Below are 21,893 nucleotides of genomic sequence, written 5' to 3'. Positions count from 1 at the left end.
ATGCCTGCCAATGGGAAAGAGGGGCAGGACTTAAATCCTGCTAGTGAAAGCTCCTGATGACACTAAATCTCGCCAGCAAGACTGCGCATGTGCATAGCTCTAGGCTTTAAAACGTACAGACATGGTCATGACAATGCTTGGATGCCTGCAATGCCAAAAACTGACACATGGTGGCAGCAGAATGCCATGCCGTACAAGTTATAACTTATGATGAAGCTGAATATCACCGGGCACTAGCCCCTCCGACACAAAGGAAGTGAATGGCAAGGTATATTTCCGCGATTTGTAAGCGCAGAACTACATCGCATAGCGCCTGGAAACCGCATTCTAACATTGTAGCCAGACGCTATAACAATTTCAGATCATAGCACTAACACTATGCTTTATTTTTAAACACTGGGACCATCACATCATATATTTCCATCATCCAAGAAGGATGGGTGGGTTTTTAAAACAAAGTGGCAGTTTGATACAGAAGAAAATAGTTTCCTTCATGCCTACGCAGAACCACTGCAATTATGCGATTCTCGCATTATGGATTTTGCCGCATATGCCACACAGCCAATCATTTGCTGCATAATCTGCAGTCAAAAAATATTTCTAGCTCAAATGCAACAAACGCAAGTGGTGCGACACATGTTACAACACAGTGGGATGCCCTATGCATTTTCCAGTCAGCTGGTACTAAAGAAACAAACCTTTGCCCAGACAGTGTTCACGTGAACCGACAACATTAGCAATACCATCACAAAATGCGCCGCATTTGGTTGCATGATTTGACCTTCCTTGGTACATAATTTAGTCAACCCTGACGCATAATGTGGCCCTCAACTGCTGCATAATTCTGGTGGCCCTGTGCATAAGTCATAAGAGAAAAAGCAGACTAAAGCATCCGAGTGGACTTGCAACAGTCATTTTTGCTACTAAGTGGTCCTAGTTCAGCCAAGGCTTAAGGATGAAACCCGGAGCCGGCCACGCAGGGAGTTTACAGGTACACAGCAGATTTAGAAGGAGCACGAGATTACTTACGGGTCAATATCGATCTTGATGCAGGACATGCTGCTGTCCCTCTGCTTGTTATCAGCAGCGTTCACTGAAAGAGAAGAGGGGTGCTTAATTCAACAGAGCCATATTTAAGAATCTAAACGAGCGCGGACTGGCAGACCACTGCACAAATCTATACAGGTACAATACGCAGTTCTTCATACACATTGTACAATAAAGCTGTTCACACCCTCAAATGCCGACCTTTACCAGAGCTACCATGACTGCTGTATGGCAAATCTTTGAACAAGCTGTGCAACGTGGTTAAAGTTAAAAAAAAAGTGGTCAGGAGAGTGGAAGCAAAGTGGATGGAGGGTCTAATATGGTAAATATAGAACCAACAGGTGTTGGGGAGGAAAATAGATGATCACAGGTGGGGGAAGCACGGGAGGAGTACATGGGCTAGCATTAAGGGGGCGTGGAAGGAGAGAAGGGCACGAGGGCTAAAGCTCAATAAAATATGCACTGTCAAAGAAAAATAACGGTGCAGCAACTGGTGGACGCCGATATCAGCCAATCAATTGCAAAGAGGGAAAGCCACGAGGACAGATGCAGAACTGGCAAGCTGGGGTATGAATAAAAAGTCAAATCAGAGGGACAAGGAATTTAACGAGAAATGGGCAGGCTCCAAACGTTTGTCCTTGGGTAAGCAACAATACTATTTACAACAGACAACGAATGGCCGGGCCTAAAAACGGGAAATCCGTGATTTGATTTTCAAATTGTGCTCTTCATTAAGTCTTTGTGTTCCCTGTCCGACAGGTATATTTTTTTAATAGATATATGCATTTTTGATTTCCTTGCGGGGTAATGTGTACAAGTTAAACGTACCTAAAATTTCATCAAAGATTTTGTACAATCCAGGAACAAATGTCACATCTCGGCAGTTCATCCCAACAGATTCATCATACACCCACATTTGCTGAAAGAAAAAAAAATAAGATTGTATTGTGTGCATGACTTTGAGGGGCCAGCAAGTATAGTTTATATCTGTTCATAAGTAGACCCCAATCTATGTTCTCAAAGTACGAACAATTTCATGCCCAATGTTTTGAGGTACAGTTCTTGTAGCTCAGGCAACTCCAACCCTAGCTCGTGTGTGCTACTGGTATCTCTCCAGCTACCCACAAGAAACTCGCAGCCCAGCCTGCTAAATTTGAAGTTTTTGCTTGGTGGAATTAATATACTTATTCCAAAACGGAGAAGCATGTCTTCAAGACGAATGTATATTATATATATTTTTAGAACTAAACCTGTTTGCAGATATTTAAAGTTGATACCTGAATGGTCAATGGTGAGGAGTCTCATTGCTAATATTACCCTTGTGGGAGAGGCATTGCAACGACGACTTGCCCATTACCTATATAGAAACTCCAAATTGATAAAGCCTTTTTAGGTCTCGCCTGTCGATGCGCATGCGCATCGAGCAAGCGAGACTATTGCGAGTTATCCACTCTTTATCCACACTGCAAGGAATCGTGGCGATTCCTTGCAGTGCCCGTGACTTTTAAGGTCAATGCGCATGCGCATTGAGCTTATGCGCATGCGCATTGACCTTAAAAGCGCGTGCGCGTGCACGTCCGTCTCCTAACACACACACACCCTCTCCCCCGCTCCGCCCCCTCCCGCCGTGTCGCATTTCTCTTTCTCCTCCCCCTCCCCTCTCTTCCTTCCGTCTAACGCCGTGTCGCACCTCTCCCCTCTCCGCCCCCTCCCCGCTCCGCCCCCTCCCCGCTCCGCCCCCTCCCCTTCCCTCCGTGTCGCATTTCTCCTCTCCCCTCTCCGCCCCCTCCCCTGCCCGCCGTGTTACGGTGAAAGGCTTGTTTATATCACCCAGCTTTTTCCTCCGCTGTTCCTTCTTGTGTCATCGTTCTATGTCACACATTTTTTTCTGCTTTTCACACTCCACCGTGCCTTTTCCCCTCTCCCTCTTCTCTTCCCCCTCCCCTTTGCTGTGGCTTCTGTCCTCTACCTGTTCTGTCTCCGTTCTGTGTTCTTTCCTCCGTGACTGCCCCCTCCCCCTTTCTCTCATCTCTCGTCTACTTTCTTCTTCCCAGTATGTTAGAGCGCTCCTAGCTCCCGTCGGATTCCCCTGTGGCACTGTGTATTGTACAGTTCTGCACGTCTCCTACAAGAGCTGCCAAAGCGTGAGGCCGGGAACTTGGAATGTGTGGAAATCCCCACCGGGTCTGCAATAAGTTACTGCACCATTTACTCCTGTGCTCCATAATGCTATTTTCCAACATGTGCCCAAGGGTACACAATTTGTTTCGCGAGCCGAGCCCAAAAATATCTTTTGCATTCTTTGTTGCAGAGCAGCTCATTAAACCAAATAGTACTTGTGAGACTGAAAAGCATGTCAGCAATTTGTAAATAATATCTATTGGAAGACAATGTTATGGTTGTTCTCTCTGCTCCCTCAGGCTCACCCTCAACCCCTCACCCTCAACCCCTCACTCAACCACCCTCACCCTCACCCACCCTCAACCCCTCACTCTCAACCCCTCACCCTCAACCCCTCACTCACTCACCCTCACCCTCAACCTCACTCACTCACCCTCAACACCTCACCCTCACTCACCCTCAACCCCTCACCCTCAATCCCTCACCCTCAACCCCTCACCCTCAATCCCTCACCCTCAATCCCTCACCCTCAATCCCTCACCCTCAATCCCTCACCCTCAATCTCAATCCCTCACCCACCCTCACTCACCCTCAACCCCTCACTCACCCTCAACCCCTCACTCACCCTCAACCCCTCACTCACCCTCAACCCCTCACTCACCCTCAACCCCTCACTCACCCTCAACCCCTCACTCACCCTCCCTCACCCTCACTCACCCTCAACCCCTCACTCACCCTCAACCCCTCACTCACCCTCAACCCCTCACTCACCCTCAACCCCTCACTCACCCTCAACCCCTCACTCACCCTCAACCCCTCACTCACCCTCAACCCCTCACCCTCACTCACCCTCAACCCCTCACCCTCACTCACCCTCAACCCCTCACTCACCCTCAACCCCTCACTCACCCTCAACCCCTCACTCACCCTCACCCTCAACCCCTCAGCCTCACCCTCACTCACCCTCAACCCCTCACTCACCCTCAACCTCATGCTAAAGATTTACAAAAAAAACCATTAACAATTCTAAAAGCACTAACTAATGCTGCGAGACCTATTGCATTTCTAATGCTTGTTCACATTACTGCTGGTAACCCTGACTGGACGCCCTGGGGTGATCACTGCTGGTATTATTGCATGGGGTCGCCACTACTGCAAACCTATGACGATCACAATTACCACAGTAAAATGAATAGTAGTTTAGCATCATTTCCATTGAACATAATTATCTTTTATTACAGAAAAGGTCGAAGACCCCTGCTTGCAGCTTGACAGAAGGGGCTCTTTCATAGTATAGTGTAAGTAAATACCACTCTTTCGGGACCCCCCCTCCCCCTTACCTGTGTCACCGGTTCGACAGAGCCAATGTACGTGTCCGGCCGGAGCAGAATATGCTCCAGCTGCGTCTTCTTCTGGTAGATTCTTTCGACGGACAGCCTTCTGTCGGCATCACTGCTTTTCTTCACTTTTAGGACCGGCGTGTTCTCAATGGCCTGAGACGGAAGCAAACGCAAACCAATGAACTACGCTGCAAGCATGACTTAATCCACTCTAGAAACCTGCTCGATTTACAAATCAAAGTGACAGCTAGATTTAAGATGGCAAGTGCAAAAAGCTCGAAGAGCAGGATGCAACCAAAAAAAAAAAAAAAAACATACAAGTACTTGCGTACAGATTTCACCACAACGTAATACTTAATGTGCATTTGTGAATCGCTCACCTGTGAAAGTGTTGGATTGTTCAAGATACACACAGTGCTTTAAATGGGCCGGTACTGAGTACTGATACTTTTTCTATTTTGAGGGAGAGTACCGGCACTTCTCATGAGAAATGTAATACTTTTAATTGGCGAGTACCGGCACTTCTCAGAAACAAGCAGGTACTCCGGTACAGAGTTCCTGCACGTCTATTTTTCCATTTCAAGCACTGGATATACACACACACGAGATACAAATGCTGTGAAAGTGTTAAATAGTAAAGGAATCGACTACAGCGTTAATTGATCAGAACTATCGATTACATCAAATGCCCTCCGACAGTTATCAGAAACGTTATGCTTACACCCGCTTACCCTTGTTTTGACGGACAAACTGAACGCACTAACTAAAAGTGTTAAAACCAAACAAGTCAAGTCTTGAAAGGTAAAATGTAAAACATTTCACGGCCAGGAATAGCGATAAAAAATTCCTGTTGTGTCTGCGCCAACGACCACCACTCATTATGGTAAACATTACCGGGCTATCAACGGCCACCAGGTGTGCCATTACAGTCTCGTCGGCGCTATACAAATGCAAATGTGATTAATGAGCCAACAATGACAACTCCGAGCCAGCGCAAAACCATCAATGACATCCACGGATGTTTAAGGATCGGAGAACGGTGGCCACCAGTCCCCGTCGCCAATCACTCCCACTAGGCTAGACTTCTAGAATACGACCTCCCAGCAGTACGAGGTAAGCCAATTGAAGCCTTATCCATTGGCGAATAAAAGATCCACAGGAGTCCAGGTCACGCTGGCTGGTCCAGCTGTGTAAGAATATGGGCCTCGGACATTATCTGAGACCCCAAGACTGGTAAAGTATGACACCCAAAAGTCCATAGCCTTTTCTATTTCACACTTTCTGTATTTATGTGGCATATTCGCAGCGCTACCTTGAACAGGCATTCAACGAGGCTATAGGGTAACAAACGTCCATTACCAGTCATTAATGATTTCTAGAGGACAGGCGCGTTTTCCAACTAACGCTGTCGTGGTGCCTTTTTCTCATTCTTTTGCACATTGTTTATAACTAGGTTTAAAGGATAATCTAATAACCACACGTTCTATCTGATACTGTTAACTTTCTGTATTTGGTCTCCCGCTTGTCAACTAGTGCAACATGCGATTGTCCACACAGGACTGCACCTAGCCACTATTCCTTTTGACCCGAAATTCAGAGATAATGGGAAAATTACATTATTCCCGGACACCCTTCTTTCCTAATCATGACCACTCAGGTGTCCTTTCTCTTAAGATACTCTAAGATATTACCTACATTTTAATTGAATTACTATTATTGTTAACGCTGCTATTTTCATCCAACACTGCACTTTATCAGGACATAAACGAAGGAAAAGAAGTATCAGTCAGTGTTCGGAACACAAACTAGGACTGTCTGGGGATCCTTTGAACAGATTGCACTTAGTAATTTCGTGCTTGTTCAGCAAATCAAATTGTGGTATTTTTTGTATATAAAAGTATATTAAAGTATGTTGATAGAAATTGTACATAATGTTTTATTCTTTTTCTTTCATGGTCCTAGTGGCCGAAATAAAGATATTTGACTTTGAATAAAAGATCTCATCCAAACAGCTACTGGAGGCCACAAAGAGAATCCAAAATATTCCAAGAGTCAGTAAATGCAAAGGAAAGTCTCAGCTTATGTAGGCAACCCAAACCCAATGATGGAGCAAAGTTAACGCAACACCCGCCAGAAAAATTCATCCTTCACCACAGCCATGTATACCATACCTCTGAGCGGAACAAAGCAAAACCAAAGGGGATAATGGACAGAGTGTTGAGCATTGCAGGCACTCGCCCCAGTCAACTGATTTGGGTTTAATCCATCATTCTTTAGCTCACTCCGCCACCCTAGTTCAGACATGGCATATGCAAATCAGTCTTGACCCTGTGCCTCATGGGGACAGCCCAGTTCGAACTGCCAGGCCCTGCACCGGAAACAAGCATCCTGGGACCGGTTTCTGGCTCAGTCAGGCTAGCTTGAATCCAGTGGCAAAGTGAGCAAGGCACCCACGTCTGGGAATACCCTGCCAACTTGGGGCGAACAAAGCAAAACCAAAGGGGATAATGGACAGAGTGTTGAGCATTGCAGGCACTCGCCCCAGGCAACTGATTTGGGTTTAATCCATCATTCTTTAGCTCACTCCGCCACCCCAGTTCAGACATGGCATATGCAAATCAGTCTTGACCCTGTGCCTCATGGGGACAGCCCAGTTCGAACTGCCAGGCCACGTCTTCCCTGCACCGGAAACCAGCATCCTGGGACCAGTTTCTGGCTCAGTCAGGCTAGCTTGAATCCAGTGGCAAAGTGAGCAAGGCACCCACGTCTGGGCATACCCTGCCAACCTCTGGGTCGGCTGCAGCCATGCACGTCTCACCACAGCATTGCACCCGGAGACACTCCCTACAACAGCCTCCTAGGCAGAGATGCATGTACCACCAGTCTGGGCCGCAGACATGCCTCTCCTACTCCAAGCTCACCCCCAGACATTCATTCTACACCGCAGTCTCTCCTGCACAGACATGCATCCCCACGACGCAGTCTCTCCTGCATCAACATGCATGCCCACGCCGCAGCCTCTCTTGCATAGACATGCATGTCCACTCCACAGCCTCTCCTGCATAGACATGCATGCCCACGCCACAGCCTCTCCTGCACAGACATGCATCCCAGTGCCGCAGCTCTCCTGTACAGACATGCATCCCGCAGCTCTCCTGTACAGACATGCATCCCGCGCGCCGCAGCTCTCCTGTACAGACATGCATCCCCGCGCCGCAGTCTCTACAGTACAGACATGCATCCCCGCGCCGCAGTCTCTACTGTACAGACATGCATCCCCACACTGCAGCCTTACCTGCAAACATGCATCTCATAACGTGGTCTTACAAGCAGATAGGATAATCTCCCACTCCCTCAGACATCTAAACCTCTTGTCAACACCCGTGCCCCCCCCCCCCCCCCCATCAGTCCCCACCTCAGAGACCGACACAGGCTCCCCGTCGACACGAGGATCACCTTCAAGCTCCTCACCCACACACAAAGCACTCCACAACTCCAGACCAGCCTACCTTAACAGCAGACTCCACTTCTACACCTGGCCCGCCAGCCTCACCGATGTCCCCGCATCCAACGAACAACCTCCGGCAGCAGATCCTTCTCCTCCCTACCTACGTCTGACCCCAAGACCTACTCACCTTCAGAAGACTCCTCAAGACCTGGCTCTTCGAGCAGTAGCGGCTCCCCCTCCCCTTAGCGCCTTGAGACCCTCACGGGTAAGTAGCGCGCTCTACAAGTACTCTGATTGATTGATCTGCTGAGCCACGCGTCTCCCACTGCAGTCACATCCTTACCTCGCTAAAAAACTCCCCCCAAGAAACACCGATGCTCCAATGAAAGTAATCTAGACTTCTTGAAACATGACCGCCATACGCCTCGCTCGGTGCCCTGCCACCTCACTCTCAAGAGTAGGCCTGCACGGCGGCAATAGACAGACTGGTCTGCCCGCTCTGCAAAAGTCACTGGCTCACACAGCCCCAAGCTGAACCCCCACAAAGAAGACATTCAGGCATAGGATGACCCCAAAGTCACTGCCGCCAACCCCCTCAGTCTTGTCTTCAGGAGAACGTCTCCATGTGTGCTCTCCAACCCTAACTCGCTCAGAAGATGCTGCCCCCTGATGAAGATTTCCTTCCATGATAACAGAGATCAGCGCTCAAAACTCGTGTGTAATCCGGTACCCTATTCCCCAAATTTATTTTAACTCAGACTCACCCGCAGGGGCACGGACTCTCCAGATTCTTCCATCGCGCGAGCAGATGGCGGAAAAAACACGCAAAAACGATGTAGCCGGGCGCGACGAGGAGCAGATGCACAGACCCCGAGAGAGCACGGATGACAGCCGACCGATGAATGAAGCGCGGGCGCCAGACCCCGCTTTCAAAACTTTCAAACTACGACCCGCCCCTATCGGCCCACAGCCAATAGGCTACGACCTAACGACAAAAACAGCCAATTGATGCAGGCTTGAAGATACGAAATGGCCAATCCGCTACCACGCAGTAAACAGGAAGTGAGATGAGGAGGACTTCTCTGTTGGTTCCCGAGGGATTTTTTTTCAAATTTTAACCACTCAGGAGCGTGCTTGATACGGTGAACAAGTGTTTGAGCGAATGAAAATTGAGACGTTTTTGTATGATTGTCTTTTAAATGCTGGAAGTTGATGACAGCCGCGTGACCGGTAACATAGAGGAGGGACTAGCAAAGTCTAATATTTTTTTTCTGTACATTTCCAGTGGCTTTTTCAGCCTAAACATAGTTGTATTGTTTCCATCACGTGCATTTTCAGCTTTATATAGTCCAATAACAGACACAAAATGTCGAAAAGTAGATACTGTGAAATCTTTCATAGAATTAGTACCCCCCGCGTCAAACGTCAATCCCCTGGAGTCTCACCCATCGTTTCATGGGCTCACTTTGGCATATTAACAAACCCCCGAGTTGCTCTGTCTGCTTCCGTTTTCGCACTTCAACGGCGGAACCCAGTTCGGTTCCGCCTGACACTTAGCGAGTAACATATTATGAAAAACAATATTCGGTAAAAATAAAAAACGGAAAAACAAACAGGTGCCAAAGTCAGGTGCTCGTAATGCAACGCGGCTCTTTAAAAATACATCTTTTCAAACATCAGCTTCCAAAACGTCGAACTAGAATGGACTGTGCATGGTGTGATGGAGAGAATACGAGCAGCATTTTCACTGTTTCGTTTCTACTTTCTTTGCCTGAGCTTGATTACCTCGTGATATGCATATTCAAATACTGCACCGGCTGCTCGTTGCTATTGCAAGTTTTCCCCCTGGTGGCTTTGCTATTGGTCACGTTAGAAAAGCAGACAGCAGACCGGTCTCATTTACCCAGAAACCCTTGTTCTAATTTCCATAAATTAAAGATTACCTCCTGAACGTTTGGCTTCAAACAGTAAAGATATTCAAACAATTTGATATGCGAAGCACCGAGAAAGTGGCAAAGGAAATAGATTACAAAACATCATAAAACTCACTCTATCAATAACATGTTATGTATTTTCGTGTTATATATAAGTCTGCATGTTACATATTTCTTTGCCCGGATGAACCTCAGTGGTCTGGGGTGCAGGCTTCAAACCTGTAGCTGTTTAGCGACAGAGTGGTTCAATTCCACCTTCTGGGCGGATCATTTTGCTATAATATTCATAAATAGTCAGTCAAAATACTTTAGGTTCTTAACAAAAACCACAAAAGTATACATAGATCCAACAAAAGGGAAAAGACATTCAAATTGCAATATGGTTAACTAACAGGTTGCTACTCACCCGGGAGGGCCTCAAGGCGCTGGGAGACTGCTCGAACAGCCAGGTCTTGAGCTGCTTCCTGAAGGAGAGAAGGTCTTGGGTTCGTCGAAGGTGGGTGGGGAGGGAGTTCCAAGTCTTGGCTGCCAGGTAGGAGAAGGATCTTCCTCCGGCGGTGGCTCTACGGATGCGTGGTACGGTGGCGAGTGCGTGGCTGGTCGATCGTAGCTGGCGGGTGGGCGTGTAGAAGGTCATGCGGTCGTTGAGGTACTTGGGGCCCAGGTCGTGGAGAGCCTTGTGTGCGTGGGTGAGGAGTCTGAACGTGATTCTCTTGCTGACGGGGAGCCAGTGCAGGTTTCTCAGGTGTCCGGTGATGTGGCTGTGTCGGGGGATGTCCAGGATGAGTCGTGCGGAGGCGTTCTGGATGCGTTGGGGTCTTTTTTGGGGTTTGGCTGTGGTTCCGGCGTAGAGGGTGTTCCCGTAGTCCAGTCGGCTGGTGACGAGTGCCTGGGTGACGGTCTTCCTGGTTTCAGTGGGGATCCATCTGAAGATCTTGCGGGGCATGCGTAGGGTGTTGAAGCACGAGGATTGTTGGACAGGCCACATGAAGGGCCCGCTCCCCCTCTGCCCGACCAGGCCCGAGCCGGTCCCTCAAGTGTTACACACCACCTCTCCACGTTTTCCGTCCCCTCCGGGACCCCTGCCTCTGAACATCTCGACCTCTTGGGCCCGATCCCCTACTGGCCCGCGCACCCGACCTGGGCGCCATCTTGGACACTGCACCACGAGGCCGCGTGGCCTCCGATCGACCCTAACCCTGGGCCTGGCCAGGCCTCAGACATCCCGGCACCACCATCCACCCAGGAGGTGAGCGGACTACTTGGCAGGTCAATGGGAGAAAGAGGTGTCGATGGCTCTCCCCCGCCAGGTACCGCTCGCCCCCAGCCTCCCCGGGCGCTGGCTCCACCCCCCTGCTGGGTGTCTGGACTCCCTCATCCTGGACCCCCCGACCTCCAAGTGCGAGGGTCCGGACATCAAAGGGCACCAGCCCTATAACTGAGGCAGCTCCAGAGCAGGAAGGCAGTTGTATCCTGGAGTCGAGAGACGCAGAGAAGAACTCATCCTTGACGGACTACTGGCGCTGCCGTAGCCCTACCTTGTGAACTATCGTCCTGCCTGCTGGCGCTGCCGCAACCTTCGTAAACCTTCATCGTCGTCGGGACCTGCTGGCGTGGCCGTGGACCGTTTGTACCACCATCTTCATCGGGACCTGCTGGCTCCGCCGCGGACCGTCGCTACCTTCAACCACCTCGGGACCTGCTGGCTCCGCCGCGGCCCGATCATCTAGAACGCCGAGCTCGAGGATTGAGAGCTATCCATCCACCCAATTGGTAACAAGACTGTCCCGCTACCCCTTTTCCCAACCAGAGACCCGAACCGAGGGGACCCCTGAGTCCAGACCTCCTTGTATCATTTGACCGTACTCGAAGAATTGCTGATAAAGTATCGTTTAACCTTATCCTTGTGTGGTGTCCGTCTGTGGGGGGGAAGTTACTTGTCTGTACGATCGCTGGAGACGGCTCTCCCTGGAGACCTCTCCCCTTATACTCGGCCGACCCTCCCGGTCCGTCTAACATTGGTGGCCAGCGGCGCGATCCGAATCACCGCATAATCGTACAGAGAGTAGCTCACCCCACGACGAAATCACGATGACAACCAAAGAAAGCGGATCCACCGAGAAATTTCAGATGGAGAAATTGGAAGAATACAGCCATCGTGAATTAAAACAATTCTGCATCGAACTAGGTATCGCTACCACCGGTCTAAGTAGCAAAGACGATTTCAAGCATGCCCTGGAGTCCTGGGCAGAAACCGGGGCCGTCAGACCCCCGGACCAAAATATCGCAGCAGTAGAAAAAGACACCGCGGCTCCCGAGGAGCGAAGAACGGGCCTCTCGCAAGACGAGATCCAGGAACGAGAAAGAACAAGACTACATGAACTAGAAATGGCCCGGCTCAAAATGGATGGTGAACTCAAGTTGGCCGAACAGAAACTGAACTTAGAACATCTGAGGCTCCGAGAAGAAAGAGAGGAAAAACAGAGACAAAGAGAGCTCGAGGAAAAAAGACTGGCATATGAGCATGAGCGCAAATTAGCCGAGATAGACTTACGCAAGCAAAACAAGGAATCAGGGGCGACCGAGCAACCCCGCACCCCGGGAGCAACAGATAAGAAGGTACACATCCCCAAGGATGTCGTCCGAGAATACTTCCGAGAGGACGACATCCAACAATGGTTCAAGGCCTACGAAATAGCTATGACCTCCCACCGGATCGATCGAAGCGACTGGGGAGCCGGTCTATGGGGGAGATTCCTCAATGAGGGCCGCGATGCCCTGCTACAGCTCCCGGACCATCTGATGACCTCCTATGACCACATGAAAGCGGCCCTCCTCACCCGCTATGGGCTCACACCCGAGATGTACCGCCAGAGGTTCAGAGACTGCACCCGCATCCCGGGTACAACTTGGGTGGAGTACGTGAACTATTTCAGCAGAGCCTTCGAGGGTTGGATCAAAGGAAGCAATGTCACAACTTACGAACAGCTCTTCAACCTCATGGTGTGGGAGCATCTGTCAAACAATTGCTTCATCGAGCTCCGGCAGCACCTCCTCGACAGCAAATTGACTGATCCACGGCAGCTCGCAGCCGAAGCTGACCGGTGGGAAATCACCAGAGTGGGCCGAAATGGGTCCTATGAACAGAACCGAAACCACCACGGTCAGCACCGTCCCCGAGGAGGAGGAGGAGGGGGCCAAGGACGAGGAAGAGACAGCGCTCCGGCCGCCCCCGCTGCCAGCACCACCCCCCCCGGCCAACCGGGGCAGCACCCCGGCACGACCGGGATATAGGGCCAATGTCACGTGTCACCGATGCCAGCGAGTCGGCCACTACGCAAACGACCCAAATTGCCCACAGAACCAGAGCCCGAGACCCCGCCAGGTGGCTGCTGCTGCCCTGGGGGAAGAACAGATCTCCGAGGAACAAGAAGAATATGAGCAAGAACATCAAGAATGGGAGCCAGCCGCCATGGCTCTAGCCTGCTTAGGGGGGAAAGACATGGTCCCGCGGGTCCCCCTACCCGCTAACACCCGGAAGTACAGTCAATGGGTGAGCATCAATGGACGCCGGGCCGAAGCCCTCCGTGACACCGGGGCCAGTGTAACAGCCGTCCGCTGTCACCTGGTGACCCCAGAACAGTTCCTACCAAATATTCTCTGCCCTGTCCGTTCAGCCGATAACTCGGAGAGTCTGTGTCGGATGGCCTGCGTCCCTTTCGAATGGGGAGGAGTCTCCGGCATGTTGAAGGTGACGGTCCGAGATGATGCTCCCGTAGACTGCCTCCTGGGGAATGACCTTGAAAGCTCTCCGTGGGCAGCCGTAGAACGAAGAGAACACCTGGGGATGTTAGGCATCCCGAACTGGGCGTGCGTCACCACCCGGTCCATGGCCGCCCGTGCCAATCCCCAACCCGAGGAACCTGAATGGCCGGCGCCTCCTCCCCCGGTCGCTCCAGTAGAAGACGCCGACCGTGCCGTCCCCCCAGAACCAGCTCAACCCCCGGACCTCTCTGGCCTCGACCAGTGGCATCAAGAGGGGGGGCCCACACAGGAGCAGTTTCGCCAAGAGCAGAAGACCTGTCCCTCCCTCGAGGGACTCCGCCAACAAGCCCTCGCCCAGAGCGCAGGGGATACCTCCGGAACACATTGGGTCTATTGGGACAATGATCTGCTATACAGTGAACAAAGGATCGCGGAGTTGGGGGCCAGTCGAGTGCTAGTGGTGCCCCTCCGTTTTAGAGACTTCTTGCTAAATCTGGCCCACGATGTCCCCCTGGCTGGGCACCTGGGTCAGGATAAAACTTACAGCCGCCTAGTGACCCACTTCTTCTGGCCTAAAATGAGGAATGATGTACTCCAGCATTGCCGATCTTGCCCCACGTGCCAAGCCAGTGGGAAGAGCGGCCGCAAACTAAAAGCCCCCCTGCAACCATTTCCAGTGGTCACCACCCCGTTCGAGAGGGTCGGGATAGACATTGTGGGGCCCCTGGACCCCCGTACAGCACAAGGACATCGGTTCATCCTGGTACTGGTGGACCACGCCACCCGCTACCCCGAGGCTGTTCCCCTGCGAACTGTGACAGCCCCGGTAGTCGGCCGGGCCCTGATGGGGATCTTCTCCCGTGTGGGCTTCCCCCGAGAAGTCGTCAGCGACAGAGGCACGAACTTTATTTCAAAATATATGAAGTCCCTCTGGCAACAGTGTGGGGTCACCTACCGATTCACGACCCCCTATCACCCTCAAGGAAACGGACTCGTTGAGCGGTTCAACCGCACGCTCAAAGGGATGATTGGGGGGTTGGAAGAGCCCCTCCGTCGCCAGTGGGATGTGCTACTGCCGTGCCTCCTCTTCGCATATCGAGAAGTCCCCCAGAAGTCCCTCGGCTTCAGCCCGTTTGAACTGTTGTATGGACACCCCGTACGGGGGCCGCTCAGCCTAGTCAAGGAAGGCTGGGAAATGCCCCCTCTAAAGAACCCTCCAGATGTCTTCAAATACCTCCTAACCCTCCGCAACCAGACCCGACGATTCAGGGAGATAGCGAAAGCAAACTTGGAGGCCAGTCAAGAGGACATGAAAAAGTGGTATGACCAAAATGCCTCCTCCATCGAATTTGAACCCGGCCAACAAGTATGGGTAATGTCCCCCACCGAACCATGCGCCCTGCAAGACAAGTGGACGGGGCCCTTCAAAGTAGTCGAGCGCAAGGGCCCTGTCACCTATCTCATCGACATGGAATCTTCACGGAACCCCCTCCGGGTCCTCCACGCTAATAGACTGAAACCCCATTTCGTGCGTTCAGAACTCAGCCTCCTGATGGCCACAGACAATGGAGCCGAAGAAGACTCCGAACCCCTCCCTGACCTCCTACGGACTCGGGAGAAAGACGGCTCCGTGGACGGGGTCCGACTCTCGGAGGCCCTCACCCTGGAACAACGCCAAGAATGTCGAGACCTTCTGCTGCAGTTCGCCAGCCTGTTCTCCCTCACCCCAGGTGTCACCTCCTGGTGTGTGCACGACGTGGACACGGGGGACAGCCCCCCTATCCGCCACCGGGCCTACCGCGTACCAGATCGGGTACGGGCCTGCATCCAAGAAGAAGTAACCAAGATGCTCACGCTCGGGGTCATTGAGCCCTCAGACAGCCCCTGGGCCAGCCCAGTAGTACTGGTCCCCAAAGCAGCCACCCCCGGCACCACACCGGAACTCCGGTTCTGCGTCGACTACCGGGGCTTGAATGCGGTCACCAGAACAGACGCACATCCCATCCCCCGGGCAGATGAACTAATCGACCGCATGGGAGCTGCCCGCTACCTCAGCATTTTCGACCTGACGGCGGGCTACTGGCAGATCGGCCTCACACCCCGGGCCCAAGAACGATCTGCGTTTTCCACTCCTGACGGCCATTATCATTTCAAGGTCATGCCCTTCGGCATGAAGAATGCCCCAGCAACATTTCAGCGACTCGTTAATCAGGTCTTGGCTGGACTCGAAGGATTCAGTGCCGCCTACCTAGACGACATCGCTGTATACAGCCACCACTGGTCCGACCACCTCCGCCACCTCCGAGAGGTGCTACAGGCCCTTCAGCGAGCTGGCCTCACGATCAAGGCCAGCAAATGCCAGATTGGTCAGGGGTCCGTGACCTACCTCGGACACCAGGTGGGAAGCGGCCTGGTGGCCCCTCTGCAGCTCAAGATCGCCGCCATCCAGTCCTGGCAGCCCCCCATCACCCAGACCGAGGTAAGCGCCTTTCTGGGACTCACGGGCTATTACCGACGGTTCGTGAAGGACTATGGTAGCATAGTGGGGCCCCTCACAGAACTCACATCCAAAAATCAACCAAAGAAGGTCAACTGGACCCCAGATTGTCAAACAGCCTTCGAACAACTAAAGGCCGCCATGTGCTCCGCCCCTGTGCTCCAGGCCCCCGACTACAGCCGGGAATTCGTCGTCCAGACGGATGCCTCCGACCACGGCATTGGGGCGGTCCTGTCTCAATTGAACCCCGAAGGCCTTGATCAACCAGTGGCCTTCATCAGCAGGCGACTCCTGCCTCGAGAGCAACGCTGGAGCACCATCGAGAGGGAGGCCTTCGCCGTGGTATGGGCCCTCAAAAAGCTCCGGCCCTATCTCTTTGGCACACACTTTCGGGTACAGACCGATCATCGACCCCTGCAGTGGCTGATGCAGATGCGGGGGGAGAACCCAAAACTACTACGTTGGTCCATCTCCCTACAGGGGATGGACTTCACTGTGGAACATCGACCTGGACAAGACCACGCCAACGCGGATGGCCTGTCACGCTTTTTCCGCCTCGACGAGGAGAGTCCCCAAGAGGATGGGTGACTCTCCCCGCCTTCAGCTGGGGGGACGCATGTTGGACAGGCCACATGAAGGGCCCGCTCCCCCTCTGCCCGACCAGGCCCGAGCCGGTCCCTCAAGTGTTACACACCACCTCTCCACGTTTTCCGTCCCCTCCGGGACCCCTGCCTCTGAACATCTCGACCTCTTGGGCCCGATCCCCTACTGGCCCGCGCACCCGACCTGGGCGCCATCTTGGACACTGCACCACGAGGCCGCGTGGCCTCCGATCGACCCTAACCCTGGGCCTGGCCAGGCCTCAGACATCCCGGCACCACCATCCACCCAGGAGGTGAGCGGACTACTTGGCAGGTCAATGGGAGAAAGAGGTGTCGATGGCTCTCCCCCGCCAGGTACCGCTCGCCCCCAGCCTCCCCGGGCGCTGGCTCCACCCCCCTGCTGGGTGTCTGGACTCCCTCATCCTGGACCCCCCGACCTCCAAGTGCGAGGGTCCGGACATCAAAGGGCACCAGCCCTATAACTGAGGCAGCTCCAGAGCAGGAAGGCAGTTGTATCCTGGAGTCGAGAGACGCAGAGAAGAACTCATCCTTGACGGACTACTGGCGCTGCCGTAGCCCTACCTTGTGAACTATCGTCCTGCCTGCTGGCGCTGCCGCAACCTTCGTAAACCTTCATCGTCGTCGGGACCTGCTGGCGTGGCCGCGGACCGTTTGTACCACCATCTTCATCGGGACCTGCTGGCTCCGCCGCGGACCGTCGCTACCTTCAACCATCTCGGGACCTGCTGGCTCCGCCGCGGCCCGATCATCTAGAACGCCGAGCTCGAGGATTGAGAGCTATCCATCCACCCAATTGGTAACAAGACTGTCCCGCTACCCCTTTTCCCAACCAGAGACCCGAACCGAGGGGACCCCTGAGTCCAGACCTCCTTGTATCATTTGACCGTACTCGAAGAATTGCTGATAAAGTATCGTTTAACCTTATCCTTGTGTGGTGTCCGTCTGTGGGGGGGAAGTTACTTGTCTGTACGATCGCTGGAGACGGCTCTCCCTGGAGACCTCTCCCCTTATACTCGGCCGACCCTCCCGGTCCGTCTAACAAGGATGAAACGGCGTTGACTTGTCTGGTCATTGACAGGGAGGAGTCCAGGATGAAGCCCAGGTTGCGTGCGTGGTCCGTTGGTTTGGGAGCGGTGCCCAGGGCCGGGGGCCAGCAGGAGTCGTCCCAGGCGGAGGGTGATGATCCCAGGATGAGGACTTCCGTCTTGTCTGAGTTCAGTTTAAGACGGCTGTTCCTCATTCAGTCGGCGACGTCTTTCATCCCTTCCTGTAGGTTGGCTCTGGCAGTGGTGGGGTCGTTGGTGAGGGAGAGGATGAGCTGGGTGTAGTCGTCGTAGGAGATGATGTTGAGGTTGTGTTGGTGTGCGATGGCTGCGAGGGGGCTCATGTAGACGTTGAAGAGGGTCGGACTGAGAGAAGATCCTTGTGGTACGCCGCAGATGACTTCGATGGCCTCGGATCTGAACAGAGGGAGGCGGACTCTCTGGGTTCTTCCGGTGAGGAACGAGATGATCCATTCCAGCGCTTTCTCTCGGATTCCGATGTTGCTGAGGCGCTTCACTAGGGTGCAGTGGCAGACAGTGTCGAACGCCGCAGAGAGGTCCAGGAGGATGAGGGCCGCTGTTTCCCCGTTGTCGATCAGGGTTCTGATGTCGTCGGTGGCTGCAATTAGGGCGGTGTCAGTGCTGTGGTTGGCCCGAAATCCGGACTGCGAGGGGTCGAGGGATCCGTTCCTTTCGAGGAAAGCGTCAAGCTGTTTGTTGACGGTCTTCTCGATGACTTTGGCCGGAAAAGGAAGGAGCGAGATGGGACGGTAGTTCTTAAGGTCAGTGGGGTCCGCCGTTGGTTTCTTCAGGAGGGCGGTCAGCTCGGCATGCTTCCAGCTCTCCGGGAAGGTGGCGGTGTGGAAGGAGGAGTTGATGGTGTCTCGAAGATGGGGTGCGATGATGGCGTCGGCTTTGTTGAAGACGTGGTGTGGGCACGGGTCGGTTGGTGATCCTGAGTGGATGGAGTTCATCGTGCGGGTGGTGTCTTCGGTGCTGATCGGGGTCCAGTTGCAGAGGGTGGTGGTGGCGGGCGTTGGTTCGGTGGTAGGGTGCGTGGTCTGTGCGTCAAAGCTGTTGTGTATGTCGGCGATCTTGCGGTGGAAGAACGAGGCGAGTGAGTCGCCGAGGTCTTGTGAGGGAGTGATGTCGTTGTTTCCGGCGCTGGGGTTGGAGAACTCTTTGACGATGCTGAAGAGTTCCTTGCTGTCGTGGGCGTTGTTGTCCAGTCGTTCTTTGAGTGCCGTCTTCTTGGTGGCGCAGATCAGCTGATGGTGTTTGCGGGTGGCGTGCTTGAGGGCGGTCCTGTTGTCTGTGGTCTGGTCGAGCCGCCAGGCTTTCTCGAGGGTGCGGCAGTTCTTCTTGGATTCCTTGAGTTCGTCGGTGAACCAGGGGGTTTTCTTGCTGCTGGGTCTGCTGGGAGGGTTCTTTAGTGGTGCGAGGTCATCGGCGCAGGCGGTCAGCCTCTTGGTGAGGTTGCTGGCTGCTTCGTTGGGGTCCGTTGTGCTGGTGGGAGTGTTCTGGCTGAGGGAGGCGGTGAGCTGCTCGGCGGTGATCTTGCTCCAGCTTCGGTGGGGGGACCTGTTGCGGGTGGTGGTGGGTCGTAGTTCTACTGAAGCTGAAGTGGACGCAGCTGTGGTCGGTCCAGTGGAGTCCGGTGGCGTGGCTGAAGGAGATGTGCTTGCTGGAAGAGAAGACGGGGTCAAGCGTGTGGCCGGCGTAGTGGGTGGGGGTGTTCACTAGTTGCTTGAGTCCGAGGTTGGCGAGGTTGTCCAGCAGGGCGGTGGTGTTTCTGTTGTTGTTGTTCTCTAGGTGGAAGTTGAGGTCCCCTAGGAGGATGTAGTCGGCGGAGGGAAGGGCGTGCGGGATGTTGAAGTCTGCGATGTCTTCGCTGAATTGTGTGCGTGGTCCCAGTGGTCTGTAGATGAGGGTGCCTCGGAGGATGGTCTTGGGGTCGGTGTGTATCTGTAAGTGTGGGTGATCTTGTATCCGTCCGGGATGGCTGTGGCGATGTCAGACGCTGAGGAGGCGTTCATCCAGGTTCGGTGAGGAAGGCGACGTCTGGTGCTGTCGCGTCGAGCAGGTCCCAGAGTTCCACGCTGTGCCTGTGGTCGAAGCAGGTGTTGAGCAGGATGCACTTCAGGTGGTTGCTGTTGGTGTTGGACCCAGCGGGGGCGGTGCAGGTTCGGTAGCAGGTGAATCGGCAGGCTTTGCAGGTGAAGGGTCCGTGGGTGCGCCTCAGGGTGGCTCGGTAGCAGGCAGGGTTCCGGCCGGCATTGAGTGCGTTGAGAGTGGCGGTGTCGTAGGTCCATCGTGTAGTCTTGCATCGGCGGTGGGGACCAGGGGTTCTGGCGCTGGGCACGGTCCAGGCGCGGACGGGCGCAGACGGGCTTGCCTTTGGCGCGCCCGCTGCGCCTCAACGCTGCGCGTGCGTGAGGGCAGTATAAGTAGGGAGCCGGGTGGGCGGAACAGCTGGTTGGCGGGAGCGGGGCGGCGAATGGGCTGGCGGGGGGCGGGGCCGCAGGGAGGCAGCGGCGGGAAGAAGCTGGTGCGGGCGGGTGGCTCAGCGGTGGCTGGGTCACCCGAACACGAAGAAAAAAGGAAGCGGCAGCAGGCAAGGCAGGAGCAGCACAGGAGCGTGGGGGCGACCAGGTCTGAGGACAGTATTCATATATAAATTTAAAAACATGCACAGTTCATCTAAGTTAAAAGTAGAAATTAATTAATTAACACGCTCTAAAAATAAATCACAAAAAAGTAAGAATATTATCTCAGACTAACTATTTTTTTCCTCAGTCTCATAGCTATATTTAAAAAAGTGGCGACATTAAAAATTTCCCACGTATTGGACAGCAGTTGGAGGTATAATAGGGCAGGTTTCATTTGTTTAAACCCTTTGTCCTTTAGTAGGGGTACAATACATTTTTTCCGTATCTCCTTAAAATAACCACAAAAGAAAATGAAGTGGGCATTATCCATTACAAGTGCATAATTTCAAGTCTGTAGCCTTAGTCCAACATGGGCGCCCAGAAATGAGTAGATGAATTTTATTTAATCTGAACTTGGTTAATAGATATCTGTGGTTAGCATCATTAACAACCTTCAGATATAGTTCTAGGTCAGCTGATGGGCTCTCACAGTTGGCTTAGTCAATTCAAAGCCCTCTATATCCATCTCTCTATGGAGTTTAAAAGCAGTCTTGACCCATTTTATATCTCCTTTAACCAGTTTAGATGGCTCCTCAAATATTTCTGGTCGCCCCAGCAAGACTGCAACCTTTCTGACATAGCTTAGCCACGGGATAGAATCCCAATGTTCTAGACTAAGACAATCCGTAAGAATCTCGTGGTTCACATCTACTTCTGGGTTCAGCCAGACCGTAATCCACTTTAAAAGGGGCGCAATGGCAATCCGGTCTTCTAAATACTCCACCCCACATTCTTGGTGAACTTTAAAACCTGGGGTCGATTGTGGAACGGATAGAATGGATTTTAAGAATTTGTCCTCTGCCACCTGTAGCAACTTAACGTTCTTAAAACCCCATAAATCAGCACCATACATTGCTATGGAAACACATTTTGCATCATAAACTTTTAACACTGCTTGTAACGGTTTTACCCCGAATTTGCGGGAAAAACCCAGAACGGCAGAGATGGACCGTACAAACGCATTTCTTTTCTCGGACAGTTGGGGAAGCCAGCTGGAGCTTTCATCAAAAACCACCCCAAGGTATGGAAATCTGGTTACCCTAGATAACCTGTTACCTTTACAGTGGAGTGTCATCAGCTTCCTATGCCTGCCTTTTGTGCCCACAGCCATGACATGAGATTTAGTGTAATTAACGCTAAGATCCAGAGAGGACATAAACTCATAAAAAGAACTTAAAAGACTTTGTAAGCCTACTGATGTGCGCGCTATAAGTGTGGCATCGTCCGCATATAATAATGCGGGAAGGGTGAACTTGCCCGCCTTTGGAATATTCTTACAAGCTGCTCCCAGGACATCTGCTAACTCGTTAATATATAATGTAAATAATAAAGGTGCTAAAATAGAGCCTTGCCTGACCCCGTTAGTT

General features: G+C 52.7%; 1 protein-coding gene and 1 non-coding gene across 5 annotated transcripts in view; one reads left to right on the top strand and one right to left on the bottom strand.

Annotated features, from left to right (window-relative positions):
* Nucleotides 1–8,865, bottom strand: part of TOP2A (DNA topoisomerase II alpha) — a 62,597-nt gene extending 53,732 nt beyond the window's left edge. For all 4 annotated transcript variants that reach the window (XR_015296071.1, XR_015296072.1, XM_086924228.1 and 1 more), the window contains exons 1-4: nt 8,721–8,865; nt 4,509–4,661; nt 1,876–1,966; nt 1,030–1,093 (exon numbers count right to left, since the gene is read on the bottom strand). Coding sequence is in view for 2 of the 4 variants with exons in the window: in XM_086924228.1 (XP_086780354.1) it covers nt 1,030–1,093; nt 1,876–1,966; nt 4,509–4,661; nt 8,721–8,753 (341 nt within the window). In the remaining 2 variants the exon portion in view is untranslated. The remainder of the gene's footprint in view (nt 1–1,029; nt 1,094–1,875; nt 1,967–4,508; nt 4,662–8,720) is intronic.
* A 1,203-nt stretch (nt 8,866–10,068) lies between these two features.
* TRNASTOP-UCA (transfer RNA opal suppressor (anticodon UCA)) lies at nt 10,069–10,155 on the top strand. The gene has a single exon. It is a non-coding gene; the product is annotated as a tRNA-Sec (tRNA).
* Nucleotides 10,156–21,893: the final 11,738 nt, after the last annotated feature.

The sequence above is a fragment of the Lissotriton vulgaris genome, chromosome 5, assembly GCF_964263255.1.
Source record: "Lissotriton vulgaris chromosome 5, aLisVul1.2, whole genome shotgun sequence".
Taxonomy (NCBI): domain Eukaryota; kingdom Metazoa; phylum Chordata; class Amphibia; order Caudata; family Salamandridae; genus Lissotriton; species Lissotriton vulgaris.
Note: the sequence above shows the minus strand (reverse complement) of the source record. Positions and strands in the feature narration are given on the sequence as shown.